At 41.6% G+C, this 15,476-nt stretch overlaps 1 protein-coding gene across 1 annotated transcript in view; it reads right to left on the reverse strand.

Moving 5' to 3' along the window:
* LOC124545063 (ubiquitin carboxyl-terminal hydrolase 32) overlaps window positions 1–15,476 on the reverse strand; it is a 230,329-nt gene that overhangs the window by 153,966 nt on the left and 60,887 nt on the right. The window contains exons 9-10 of the mRNA XM_047123861.1: window positions 15,151–15,318; window positions 4,733–4,923 (exon numbers count right to left, since the gene is read on the reverse strand). Coding sequence (XP_046979817.1) covers window positions 4,733–4,923; window positions 15,151–15,318 — 359 coding nt within the window. The remainder of the gene's footprint in view (window positions 1–4,732; window positions 4,924–15,150; window positions 15,319–15,476) is intronic.

A 15,476-nucleotide genomic window follows, 5' to 3' on the forward strand; every position in this document is an offset into this window, starting at 1 on the left:
TTATCTCCATATAACAATTAAAATCAGTTCAAAGAGTGTTCACTGTGTGTTAATATCTCACTGACATTTACTTATGTACTGGAAGAACTGGGGTGGATTTACTATCAAATACTGTTGCATTCTCATTAGATTAAGGCTTCTGAGACTTCACGCACACACACTTTTCTCTTATGAAATCTCAAGCTACATTCTTCTCAGATCTGCAACCTGCTCTCAATTTTGTTCTCCACTTTCTGATAGCCATGAATCCTATTGAACATATAACAGCAACAAGTTTTAACTGATAATTGAAATAACGTAGGCAACACGAATTTTTTGTCAGTGCACCATTATACCAAGCAAAGTCTTATACAAAATGTGAGTACACGTCTGGCTTGTGTCGACTTACTACGACTGCTACCAGAACAACAAGAGAGTCAACTCACTCCCTCCAACCAACCATGACAAAAGTGAGTAGGCAGGAGAGACATACTTGCTCTAGTGACCATGTAACTGATATAAAAAGACACATGAAGAAAACAATAAAAGGGTAACCTCTACACAGAAACCATGAAACTAAACATATTGTGTTGCATCACAGCCAGGTAAACTCTGACAAGAATCAGTGTCAGGAGAACTGACATCAGGCTGTGCAGAAACAATGAAAGCCGACGCTTCTGTTGCTCCATACTTATATTTCCTCAAACAAGCCATCTCTTTGGTGCAGTTTTTGAGCAATCTGAGTGATCCAAAAACCACCTCCTGCATACATACTTCAGCAAGATGGGGCAACACACAACAGTGAAGTGTGCACCACATTTTCTTAACAATTACTACACAAACCTTGCATGGTAGCTAAGAATGATTTAATTTCTAAACTTGGCTTAATGTGCAACACTGTCACTTGTGCAATGTACTGAAGGAGGTCACAATACTACAAACCTGTAATGCGTCTATCCAAAGGTACATCAGCTCCAAGTTTTTGCTGTGTAATATTGACCAACATTGTACAACACTGCCCAGCACCAAGGTTCACATGCAACTGAACCATAGCCCAATGTTGTTGATGCAATACACTAATCCAGAGTTGAATAACAAATAACATTTCATTTGACAATTTTAAGACAACACCAGTTCAACTGGCGCACGCGCGCACACACGCACACACGCACACACGCACACACACAAAAAACAGCAGACAACTCAGTTTCAATTATGGCAGTGCACTGGGATACCCCCTTCGCACAGTCTGTGACACTTCTCAAACACTGCACAAGTTAAACTGTTAATGACATCGAAGTATCATCCTGTCAGCCTCCATGCTCATTTTTATCAAACAATACATCCTTACATTTCTGTCAACATATCAAACCACAACCAACCATTTGTTAGCTAGTCTAATCTCCATGCACCGATGATATTACACATTTAATCAGCACTAACTGCACACCCCAGCATAACACCTCAACAACTGTTTATCTGTTTCCTTAGAGTCTTTCGCAGTATATGCTTCAACAAAATCTTCGATTTACAAGCCACATCACTTCAAACAAAACACTTCAGCTTTTGCTAGCTGTCTCTGCCATCATAATAAGGAGATACAATCACTGACTGCTGGGTCTGGCGTGGTGTTACGCATATATAGATGCAATGGTCTTCCAGAGATGGCCAGAGTGGAAGGCAAGTCAGGAAGCTCCTAGGAGCTCTGTCCCACCACAGGACTGAGTGACTTCATATGGCATGCGTGGCCAGCACCAAGTTTGAAACTGATGCTCCACATTCCTAGAAACAAGAAGCCTTCGTCTTTGTTTTCGCTCAATGTCCAAACCCCAGACCAATGCCCTACTAAATGCCCACCACTTTAACACATCCTGCATGACTGAATTTGGGAGTGGGGCAAAAGGTGAGGCCTTTGGAAAGGACCAATACTTCTGTGGGGCTAAGGCTTTTGGAAGAAAGATACACGACTGTGTTTCTGGTCTGTTTAGCTTCTGGATTCTGTATGGTGATGGGAGTGAGCTTCCGATGGTAGGTAGGTGTGCGAGGCAGGGTTTGTTAGCTACGAGGGAATATGGGGGAGGTTTAAAGGTTGCTGCAGAGGTGGTGTATAGTGGATGGTGGTAGTCCATGACAGAAGTAGGAAGTGAACAGGGTGGAAAGTTTTATTAGGCGGTGGTGTGCATGCTCTAGTTCCTGGTGAATAAGAGTATCGATAAGTGACATGGGATCCAAAAATTTGTAATTACATAGTAATCCACCACCTAAAAACTGATCCCAACCACATAATTCTAGCTGCTGACAAATGCACCATCACTGTTGTTTTGAACCACAAGGGTTACCTGGCAGAAGGATTCAGCCAACTATCAGATTCATCCACTTACAAAACCCTGCCACAGTGACCCCATTCCAGAAATCCAGCAGGATCTCCAGTCTCTCCTCAAATCCTCAGGCTCATCCCAGAACCTCTCCCCACAGGCCATCACTCTCCTCACCCCTACCATTTCTCACACCCCTGCCTTCCACATGCTTCCTAAAACCTATGAACCCAACAACCAAGGAAGCACCTTTGTGGCTGGTTACTGTGTCTCAACTGACAGAATCTCTGCTCTCTTAGACTAACACCTTCAACCCATTATCCACAAACTACCCTTTTATATGAACAATACCAACCATGTCCTCCACTGACTCTCCCCAGTTCCTGCTCCTTTCCCAAGTCATGCCCTACTCATCACTATTGACGCCAGCTCCCTTTACACTGGCAGCCCTGATGTCCAGGGCCTTACCCCTATCTTTCTCTATGCCCGATGGATTCCAAACCTACAACCTCCTTCCCAGTCGCCACAATCAATTATATCTTCATCCACAATTACTTCTCCTTTGAAGGCATCACCTACAAACAAATCCAGGGCATGGCTACGGCAACCACATGGCATCATCCTGTGCCTACCTATTCATGGGCCATCAACAGGAATACTTTCTAAAGACACAGAATCGCAAACCCGTCATCTAGTTCAGATTCAATGATATCTTTGTGATATTGATCGAGGGTGAGGACACTCTATCCACATTCCTCCAGAACCTCAACAACTTCTCACCCATTCACTTCAGCCGGTCCTACTCAACCCAAGAGGCCACCTTCCTCAATGTTGACATCCACCTCATCAAAGATGGCTACATCAGTACCTCCATCCATATCAAATGAACATTCCACCAGCAATAGCTTCACTTTGCCAGTTGCTACCCATTCCATACCCTCCCAGCCTGGTACAAAAACAAATCTCCCATGCCTTTTTTCTCCAGTCACCCATCACTTCACAAAACCTACCGTCCGACCACAGGGGAGCATTCCCCTTGTGACTCAGTACCACCCAGAGCTAGAGCAACTGAATAACTTTCTCTGCTAGGGTTTCAACTACAAGTCATCATGCCTTGAAATGATGAATATCTTAGCCACTATTTTTCCCAACCCTCCCACAGTGATATTCCACTGCCCATCAAACCTACACAAATCCTTGTCCATCTCTGCAGAGCTCCTGCTCCCAACCCCTTGGCTGCATGCTCAAATTCCTGTAATAGACGTAGATGCAAGACCTGTCCCATATACTCTCTCTCCACCACCTATTCCAGTCTGGTCACGAGCATCACCTATCCCATCAAAAGCAGGGCTACCTGCGAAACCAGACACATGATCTCCAAGCTGCGCTGCAACCACTGTGCTGCAGTCTACATGGGCATGACAACCAACAAGCTGTCTGTCCGCAAGAATGGTCCATGACAAACTGTAGCCAATAAATAGATGGACCACCCCGTCGCTGAACAAGAGGAATGACTTTCTTTGTTTTAATGACTGTTTCACAGTCTGTGCCATTTGGACCCTTCCCACCAACACCAGCTTTCCACAACTGCAGAGGTGGGAACTCTTCCAGCAATGTATCATACATTCCCGTAAGCGTCCTCGCCTCAACCTTTGTTAGTCTTTGTCCTTTGTCATCTAGCCCCTTCCCTGTTCCCATTCCAACTCTTAAACAGCTATCTATTCCACCTGTGCACCCATAGTCTTCTCACTTCTTTCCTTTCCTGATACCTCGCGCCCTCCCCCCACCCTCCGTCTAATCTCCCGACTGCATGTCGCTGCCCTATCATCTCTCTACCTCATCCCTGTTTGTTCCCACAAGCAGCACTTTACTGTCCCCCAGCCCTACCCTGTTACCCCTCCCCCTTTTCTGCCCCAGCCTCTTTCTTACCCCCACCACCCGGCTGCTTCTCCCACCACGTCCTGCTGCTCACAGTCTGTCTTCACCAGCCAGAGACTGTGGTCATGTGTGTACCTATCTGTGGCTCATCATCTCTGCCACAGGGTGAGTAGCAACTGTCCTTTTGATAATATTGTCACTTTCCACCCTAAATTTTCCATTGTTTGATATTCTGAATACAAGGTTTAAATAATGAGGAAAGTGTCTCAGTATAGGATGCACTAAATGTTGATACATACTCAAAATGTGCTACTCGCTCTATTAATGTTTTTGCAGAAAGTAGAAGGCTGTTTTCAACAAATATGAGAATGGTAATACAGCTGAAAATTAGAGTTTTGTTGAAAAAAGTTACATATTTTCCCACAACTGTGTCTTATTTTGCAATAACAATGTCTTCCACATCACAGTAAAAATAAACACCATGTTCTTGCACTACAAATAAGCAAGAACTGTAAGACACAGAGGAAACTGAAAGAAAAGTACATATAGTTCACATGTACCTGGATGTTTCTTGTGCTGCTAGGGAAGTTGTGGACAGCCTTGTTGAATTAAGAGAATCTGTTGCTTCAGTGGTGGCATCGACAGCATCTTCAATCAACTGTTGGTTTGATCGTCGTCCTGATAAACGGCCTGTACTGACACCTCTCCTCAAACTTCCTGAATTGCTGCTGTTTGGACTCTCACCACTTGGCTGTGGACAAACATCAAAGATAGTTTCCAGTATCCCACATACTTCCCCTGCAAAACAGCAAGAGTCATTTATGTATCTGAAACATTGACAAGCTCCACATACATAACCTGCTCAAAAGACTCAAAATACATTTAAAAATCATATACGGAAAAACATTCTCAAATAGTTTTTATACACATCATGAACCACGGACTTTGCAGTGGTAAGATGACTTATAAGCCTCTGTGAAACAGACAGCTATACCATAGGTGCAACCACAATGTAATGCTGTCTGTGGAGAGACCAGACTAACCTGTGGTTACTGAAGAGGGACAGCAGCCTTTCCTGTAGCTGTAGGCCAACAGTCTGGGTGACTGACTGATTTGGCCTTGTGCAGTTCCAGGAAGAAGAGAACTTCTGCTCAAGCGAGTGCAGGGATACAAATAAAGATAATGGAAAAATAAGTCTAGTAATAAATATGAATATAGGAATGTGGGTAAGCCATTATGATCAGCATGATCATAGCCAAGACAGATATGAAGCAAACACCCACCATGTAGTACAAGTTCATAGTCCTATTACCTCCAAAGATCATGAAAAGATTGAAAAAATTATGAAAAGATAAAACATATTATTCAGCTACTTAAGAGAGATGAAAATGTAATTCTGACAGGGGACATAAATTTACATCAAAAAAAGAAAGAGAAGAAAAAAAATAGTTGGCAATCATGGAATAGGGGAAAAGGAATGAAAGGGAAAGCTGCCTGTTGTATTATGCAAGGGTAATAATGTAATCACTGCTCACACTTTATTTAATATTAACAAATTGGGACCCTTACAAGGTAGCACTGATTGAAGAGATCATCACTGGATCATTTGGTCTGCACGAGAGTATTACAGCGTTGCTCAACAAGCTCCAGTGGCAGAGACTGTTACACGAGAGCCTGGTTGTCTGGTTGGTTTGGGGGAGGGGAGCAACTGCGAGGTCATCAGTCCCATCGGATTAGGGAAGCATGGGGAAGGAAATCGGCTATGCCCTTTCACAGGAATCATCCCAGCACTTGCCTAAAGCAAGTTAGGAAAAATCACAGAAACCCTAAGTCAGAATGGCTGGACATGGGTTTCAACTGTCATACTCCTGAATGTAAATCCAGTGTGCTAACTACTGTGCCATCTTGCTTGCCACAAGAGAGGCATTGTGCATCATAAAGAAGTTTAAAATGGAAATTAAGAGAGTACTTTCCGGAAAGAGTCTCAACATATTTCTTCATCCCATATACATCTCATGAAATGACCACGATGAGGAAATTCGAGAAATTAAGAGCTAATACAGAGGCTTACGAACAATCATTCTTCCCAAGTGTGATTTGTGAGTGGAACAGGAAAGGGAGGAACAGCAAGTGGTGCCAGAAGTATGCTCTTGGCCACACACTGTCAGGTGGCTTGTGGAGTATGATGTAGCTGCAGATACAATGAAAAGACAGACATTTCATAATCAGATTTTTAACTGCAAAATATTTCCAAGGGCAGATGTAGACTCCCATCATAATTTATTGGCTATGAATCACAGATTAAAATAGAAGAAAAGTAGGAAATTAAAATAGAAGAAAAGTAGGAAATTAAAGAGATGAAAGCTGTATAAATTGAAAGAACCAGAGGTTGTTGAGACTTTCAAAGATGGAGTTAAGCTACTACTGAGTAAAATAGGTAAATGATTAATTGAAAATCTCATATAAAGATGTGAAACAAATACTATCAAAGAGATAGAGGGACTAGCCAGTACTTACCTCAGCTCAGTACAGCTGATAGATAACACAAAACAGAAAATTTACATTCCTAGCTTTCGGAACTTTGTTCCATCATCAGGGAGGAGAGAGGGGGAAAAAGGGAAGAAGGGAAAGTGGATTTAGTTACTCACAACCCAGGTTATGAAGAAACAGGGAAAGGTAAACAGGGAGGGTAGCAAGGATGGAGGCATGGTTATCAGAATATCTTTGGCTTCCCTCTGACAACCATGCCTCCATCCTTGCTACCCTCCCTGTTTACCTTTCCCTGTTGCTTCATAACCTGGGTTGTGAGTAACTAAATCCACTTTCCCTTCTTCCCTTTTTCCCCTCTCTCCTCCCTGATGAAGGAACAAAGTTCCGAAAGCTGGGAATGTAAATTTTCTGTTCTGTTTTGTGTTATCTATTGGCTGTACTGAGCTAAGTACTGGCCAGCCCCTCTATCTCTTTTGCAGTATTTGTTTCACATCTAAAATAGGTAAATGAAATACAATAGAAGATGAATGGTACCTTTGAGAAATGAAAGAGTGAAGGCAGCAGGCAAAATGTCAAGGCTGAGTAAAACACACAAGATACTGAATTTAATTCATGAAAGGAGAAAATATAAAAATGCAACAAATGAAGCAGGCAAAATGGAATACAGATGCCTTAAAAATGAGATTGACAGGAACTGCAAAATTGTAGCAAGTATGGCTAGAGCACGAATGCAAGGCTGTAGAAGCATGCATGACTAGGAGGAAAACTGATGTCACCTACAGGAAAACTGAAAAGATCATATGAGAAAAGAGAGGAAACTGCATGAGTATTAAGGGCATATATTGCAAGTGAGCAATAAGCAAAGATGAGAAAGCTGAAAGGTGGGAAGCATACATAAAAGGACTCTAAAAATGGGAAAAAATTGTTGAAAATATTATAGGTAGGGAAGTGGAAGTAAATAAATATGAGGTGGAACATATGACACTGTGAATATAATTTGACAAAGTGGTGAAAGACCCATATCAAAGCAAAGTTCTGGAGTAGATCACATTCCCTCAGAACCATTGAGATCATTGGGATATCCAAACAAGACTAAACTAATCCACATGGTGAGGAAGATATAATACATGACAAAATTGCTCTCAGGTTTCAAGAAAAACACAATAATTTCATGCTGAAAGCAGACGAAATGAATTAAAATTTGTGCTGCGGCTGGGACTCGAACCCGGATCTTCTTGCTTGCTAGGCAGAAATGCTAACCATTACACCAAATGCTAACCATTACACCACCGCAGTACAATGGTCAACATTGCTGCATGAACTACCTAAGCTGAGTGCCCTCCCCAACACAAATTTCAATTCATTTTTCCCTTACATACTGTCACTACTGCCAGGGTTCTCCAATACTGGCAAGGATTCCAGCACTGGACGTGATGGGACGTCCTTGTACATTGGTGATCTCATAGATCTTATAATTAAATGTTTCCCTGAGACATTTAAGTCTCTTTTTATTATCTATGATAATGATCGAAGCAGACAAAATGAATTAAAATTAGCTGGATGTTGAAAGGAAGGATGCCAAAGCATGAACATACGTATAATGGCTATCCAGAAGTAGACTTTCAGCCTATGAATAAAATACTGGAACAGTTAATCCAAATGTGTTAGAAAAATCTTAGAACTTGACCTTTGTATTACTTCTCTCCACAATCACTATTGAGATTTAAGCATTTAACTTATCTCACAGCAAGCTGCTGATTTTCTTCTGCACAAATTTCTGCTGTCAGATTCCGACACAATAGATGAGCAATTGAACCTTTTGCCGAAAATGTTGTAACAACATTATGAATCCAGTTTTCTTTCATATTTGGGACATGTGCAATGGAAGTTGAGAAAAAAGTGCCCAACATCTGGCATAAAATCTTGTTACAGGAAGACACAGCTTTATTTAATGCAAAGGACAATGCCCAATAAAGACTTAAAATGCACTATTTCCAAAATTCATCCATTAATCATCAAAATGACAAAAACTGTAACTGCATACAATTGACAAAAAATTTGAATTCCGAGAATTAGGCAAGGTCCATCTGGAGCATTATTACACACGAAGTGAATCAACTCAGCAAGGCAAGTGATACTGAACTCCCAGACGTCAGTACCGGTGAGACAGATGATACGAAATTAAAATCAACGGCTACTAAATTATTCGTAACAGTAGCTGAAACCGGGGACAAAAAAAATCATCCATTGAAAGCAGCTTCGATAAATTTACTTAGGCATATAACGTACACTCCACCACCAGGCACAAATTTTGCTGACTAAGCTGTTAGAGAGGCTATAGAAATTATGACATTAAAAGGTAGAAAGTCTTCTGGTTACGATGATATCTAAGCCAAAGTACTGAAATCATTTGCGAACTTTCTAGTGCCACTCTCAAGTTACCTACGTAATCAGTCGATGCGTCATGGAGTATTTTCTAAAAGACGGAAGCATGCAGTAGTAACATCAAGGTACTAAAGTGGAGATAAGTAACTGATGGTTTAATTATTGACTGATCTCACTTCTTCCTCTCTTCTGAAAAATTTTTATGCCGCACATAGCTCATGTGGAAAAATTACTGTTGTGCTATTCCTTTCCCACCCCCTCCAGAGTGATGATTCCAGTTTATGTGACTTGCATTCTAGTCCAAGCTGCCAGAAATGGTGGGCATACGTGTTTAAGGTGTGGTCACTTGTGTGAATGAATATGTGTGTGTTTTGCTTTCTGAAGAAGGCTTTGGCTGAAAGCTAATGTGTAAGTGTCTTTTCATTGCGCCTATCTACAACTCAACATCTCATTTTTACAGTACATAGCAATCTATCTTTTCCTTATACTGTTGATATACTAATGAAATAACAACATTATGAAATGGGTAGATTGTTACCATGTACAGGAAGCACTGAGTTGCAGACAGTCATAACAAAGAGACTGCTAGACATTTGTTGTTATTCCAACCAGTACTTTCCATTGTTTGATACTAAAGGATTACAATTTTAAGAATAAATGGACAATATTTATTTCACAAGCAGTGTCAATCCACTGTTCTGACAGCTCTTTTTCCCAAAATCCAAAACCAAACTGCCAAATGGACTTTCACAATACAGAAGTCTGAGGATGCACCACTCAAGATGGCTTCACCCACCATAAGCTGTTACCAAATATTGTACAGTGCATGTAATTTTATTCCAAATGTATACTATTGGTGAAAAGTCAGGAGCTGCTATGATTTGCAAGCTGTCATTTAAAATTTACAAATTAATGAAATGTTTGAGTTCAGCATCTAGCCAACATCAAGCTCATTCAAGATTGTGAACCAACTAAGATGGATAACACAGAAATGATCACATAGGTAAACCAGGTGGCACACTTTGGTTCTTTAGCAGGCTACAAAGAAAACTGCTAACAAACCACTTCTGTGCCCAATCCTAGAATGTTGCTGAAGTGTGTAGAGGATCCATCCATACTAACATTACATATGTGGATGACTAAAGCCATGAACTGGTTTAGGTGAAATTTGGTATAGAGATAGCATCAACCATGAGGGAGAACACTGACTACTTTAGAAAGTTGCATTATTTTTCTGAGTATTATTAATATTTTTAAATGTGAGTAGGATGCAACTGACGATTGCACGGAGTCGGCAACTGAATGTTTATAGATAATTCCACGACAGTGTGAATCCAATAATTACTCATGTGCATGGTTTCTTAAATTTTAGAAGCACTTATTACACCATCTGCTGACTGGACAATTTTTATGGTTAAACTGTGTGGAGGTACATCAATAAAATATAATGGTAAGCTCAAGAACCGTATTTAAAACTATTACGTTGGGAGAGCCTTGATTGACTGACAAATTAACTGGGGGCGGGTTATGGGACAAAACAGTGAGGTCATCAGCCCACAATTCCGAAGTTGCTTGTGGAAGAGAGAGGGTGCCCTTAAAGTGGACAGATTCAAAGTTGCTTGTGGAAGAGAGAGGGTGCCCTTAAAGTGGACAGATTCAGTCAGAGGAGTCAATCTATAAAATGATGAATTCAAAACACACACAGTAGAAGGCATAAATGGGTAGCCCAAATCTAAACATTGGAAAAATAGAGGAGTAAAAGAGTGGTCTTCCCATGGGGGAGTGATCATGGGCCCCCAAACGAGAAAATCCAAAGAGAGATCCCAAGCACAACCACCAAGCCCCTGAAAATAAACACCACTCTCATGGAGGAAACTGAGGACCAGTTCAACCATCCATGAATTGTCTGCTAATAGTAAAATCAAGGAATCTGGAGGACTATACTTTGTATGAATGGCCAAAATAAGGGGATATTCCACCAATGTATGGGACACAGTCAGACTGCCTCCACAACCACATTGATTGTGTGAAGTTTATTACTGAGAGCAGTAGTGCGCCAGATGTCATTCCACTTTTCGGCAAAAGGAGATTTGACGTAGATCCACAAATCCGCAGCTGGACTCATGAAAGGGATTGGAGGTAACTATCTGCTTCTCTAGTCAAATGGTCAGCCAGTTTATTCCCTGGGATGCCCACACAACTTGGCACCCAGAGAAATTAACACAGCTGAGTAAACAGCAGACAGCAAGGACAGAGAGAAGCTCATGGATAGCAGAGACCAAAGGGTGAAAAGAGTGGCACTGATCAATAGCCTGCAGGCTACTCAATGAGTTGGTACATATTAAAACACTGTGGAGGGAAGCCTGAGTAAGAAAATGGAGGGGGCCTGTTTATGGCTAGCAGCTCTGCTGTGAACACAGTACATGATCCAAGCAATAAATTGTGTTCTAAGCCAGTAGGAGATGTGAAAAATATCCCACCTTATCTACCATCTTACAACAATCAGTGTAGAAGATGGTAGCACCCTGGAACTCTGCAAGGATGGAATGTACAAGATGCAACAAGACTATAATGGGGACAGATACTGTAAGTCCCTGGAATAGGTCCTTCCTAATCCGTGGTCTAGGCATCATCCAGGGGTGGCGGGGGAGGGGGGGTGTGTGGGGGGGGGGGGGGGGGGGAGAGGGGCATTCCATTGAATGGAGGGTGGTTGGTTGATCATAGCGTCAAACGGGTGACCATGAAATAAAATTTAGTGAGACGAGCATGCTAGCTAAGAGATCGCATTATTATGCACGTATGTATAGAGAGGCTGTAGAGATTTTTAAACACCACAATAATTTTAACAGGAAAGAAGAAGGCTTGAAGTTAGATAAGATATGGCGATCGACTTTGTACCAAAGATGTGACAATCGATTACCTTCGATCGAGAGTAATGACGCCAGCCAGAGATAGTTTTACTGTTGACAACACGTGACGAGTGGTGGTGCCCTTTACGTGCTCTATATAAACAGGACCTCCACGGCCTAGCAGCCAGTCGTAGACTCGCCTCAGATGATGTTGCCCGCAGCTGGCAACGAAACATCATCAGGGAGAAGTATTTCTACCATTGGACCATGGCCTCTTAGCCCGGAAGTTTTAATTACTGGTGGTTGGTTGGTTTGTGGGGATTTAAGGGACAAGCACTGAGTGGAGGTGGAGATCCTAAGAGACAGAAGTGAGACCCATTTCAATCAGAAATCCCTCCTGTGGGCGATTATCAGGAGGGAGACATCACTCATTTGGAAAGAGGACTAGGTGCGCAAGATGATCAGAGAATTGGCGAATGGTGATTGAGTAAGAAACCAGGAGTTGGCTCCATCATATTTGTACAGGGGGAATCCACACTTCTGCAATGAGATTGACAATGTAACTAGTGTGAAAGACACTATGGTGAACTCATGTTTTTTCAGAGTGGAAGGAGTCACTGAGCCATAAACCTATCATAATCTAATCTGGACAAGACCAGAGCATGGTGAAGATGGAGAAGAGTAGCATAGTCCGCATCCCAAGATGTGTAGGCCAGGCGGCAGAGAGCATTAAGCTTCTGCATGCATGTCATCTTCAGATGGCAAATATGAGGCAGCAACATCAACTTTTTATCAAAAATAAGGCCCAAGAAATGGGATTGTGCTACAACATCTAGCAGCTCATCACATAAACAAAGTTCTGGATCATGTTGTACTGTGGTTCGATGACCAAAATGTATAACCCGCGTTTTGGAGGGAGAAAACTGGAAGTCATGGGAGACAGCTCACACCAAGGCCTGTGTGATGGTGCCCTGGAGCTGGCACTCAGCAGAGGTTACTGAGTGGGGGCTGCACCAGATAAAAAAATCGTCGGCATACAACACCAGGGTAACCAGAGGTCCAACAGAGGTTACAAGTCCACTGATGGCTAGGAGTAGGAGTGTGAACATGAAACTGAGGGGTGCTGAGAGAAGTGCCAACTTCAACTCGGACAAGCCAGTGGCATAAAAACTCGGGATAAAAATCTGAAGTGGGATGCGAAAGCCCCAGCCATGGAGGGTAACTAACACGTGACGGTGCCAAGCCGTGCTGTATGCCTTATGTAGGTCAAAGAAGACTGTGGCAAGGAGCCGGCAGTTAGTAAAAGCCTGTCTGATTGCTGTTTCCAATCTGAGTAAATAGTCAGTTGGAGATTGTCCCTCCTGGTAGCCACACTGATACAGAGACAAAAGGCCCCGAAATTTGAGTACCCAACATAATTGGAAGCTAACCACCCGCTCAAGCAGTTTACACACTACATTTATCATGCTAATCGGGCGGTAGCTGTCTAGAGACATTGGGCTCTTCCCCGGCTTAAGGACGGAGATAGAGACATAGTGCTCTTCCCAGGTTTTAGGACTGTCTCGCCACTGCGAGGGGAAGGCACCTCTGAGCCAAGTGCAGTTGAAGACCCTGAGTAGAAGTTGCCTCAGTGTTGGATCATCTGGTTGTGGATGGAATCCAGGCTGGGGCCATGTCATGTGAAAAGGTAAGTACCTGCAAGAATTCCCATTCAGTGAAGGGTTCATTACATATTTCAGCTTGGTGGGGTTGAAAGAAAGGGGGCTCTGTTGAACTCGGCGTTCTGCCGGAGGTGGCAACACCTTCAGAAACATATTATTAATATTCTTTATTTTACAAAATGCCTCACAAATTTAAGTCTGACTTAGTGCATAGTTCTAAGAGTGCTCAAGCTGGAAAAGTTACTCAAATCCAACAAATCTCCGATAATCTCAGCTCCACTGGAGCTCAGATGCAGAATGTCAAGCGACCTTTAGATTAGAGCTAGAGAGACAATACAACAGTCACAAGCCCCTCGCATTTTAGACACCAAGCTTCACACATTTACTATAGCTTCTGTGATGGTTGATGACTCACAATGATTGCATCATTTAAATGCTTATGAGAAACAGAGAGATGTCACACCTTTACATGTAGAACATGAAAGGGTTCTAGTGAGGACGCATTTGACTATGACCTATATCTACACCACTGCATACACATATAGCTTACTAGCTCACATACTCACCATCACTCATCATAACAAAATTACTAATATGAGAGTGCAGCTGCAGATAACACACAGTTAAAGATAAAAATGTTGTTTTATGATTCAGCAATTGTCAAGTGCCATTTCAATTTGTTAATTAGTATATAATTTAGTTTAAAGTATGAAAAAGTAGCTAATGAGATTAGAACCAGTGATTTTAAAATCACAACACTGATACACTACTCATTCTGTTGGCAGCTACTATGTTAATACACTGCAAGCATTTTATTTTTAACAGTGTTTGCAAGTTTTCTTTAACTTCAAAAGTCATTTTTGTTTTCTTTTTTTGAGAATTGCACTGTACCGCTTTATGAAACACGCCCAGGCACTGACCTCCAAATCCTGTAAATATGAAGAACATCAAAATTGACGGAGCAGTCTCCTTGTAAGAATTTAATAAAGTTACAAGAAAATCTTTAAATGTAAAAACATAGGAGCACGTTCATGACACACTGAATGTGAATTTCTTTCGCTGTCACTATTGTTGGTCATATGTATAATTTGAGAACAAAATGAAAATCACATAGTTTGGAATATATATATTAAATATAATATACAAAATATTACATTCCATGTGTCAAAACATACTTGTCTTTTTTAAAAATGAAATAACTGAAGAGGCATACAACATAATTCCATAGTCTGGAAGTGGTGTTATTCTCAGTTAATGAGTAGTTGTCAATAACAAGTCAATCTTGCTATCTCATTATTTCACTAGTGTTTCACTACATATTTTATGTCATTTATCCTGTTTTTCATTGTTTTCCTTTTTCTTGACCTACTACAGATACTGCTGAAAACATGAGCACTAAAACACTAAGTTATTATAGCCAATTTCACACAACACATTATAACCCATGTGGCGTGGTAACAAACTTGACCACTCTTGTATCAGTTCTAATGTGCACAATCACCTTTTAGGTACAGATTTTTAGTATACAGAGCCTCACTTCGCAAACTTGGTCCTGCATATTCAGAATACATCTCCTGAGCAGCTTTCACTTACCTTATAGGAGACATAATTTTCCCAGGAACGCCACCAGTCACTTGCAATGAGATACCAGAACTGTCCCACCCTATAGCCACGTCTCTTCTCTCTTTCCAGCCAGCCTTTCACAATTTCTCCCTCTTCTTCACGTGATACTGGACGTAGCCCCAAAACAATGTGACATACCTGAAATACATCAAGTTATAGTAAACACAGCCACTTGGCAATTTAATGAGTATCATCATGAGTGTTCAGAACTTGTGAAATATTCTAATTATATTACTCCTCTGTATTCATATGCGCCCAAGGTGAAGCATATGAGAGACGAGAGGGGGGAGAGAGGG

This window comes from Schistocerca americana, chromosome 8 (genome assembly GCF_021461395.2).
Source record: "Schistocerca americana isolate TAMUIC-IGC-003095 chromosome 8, iqSchAmer2.1, whole genome shotgun sequence".
Lineage (NCBI taxonomy): Eukaryota > Metazoa > Arthropoda > Insecta > Orthoptera > Acrididae > Schistocerca > Schistocerca americana.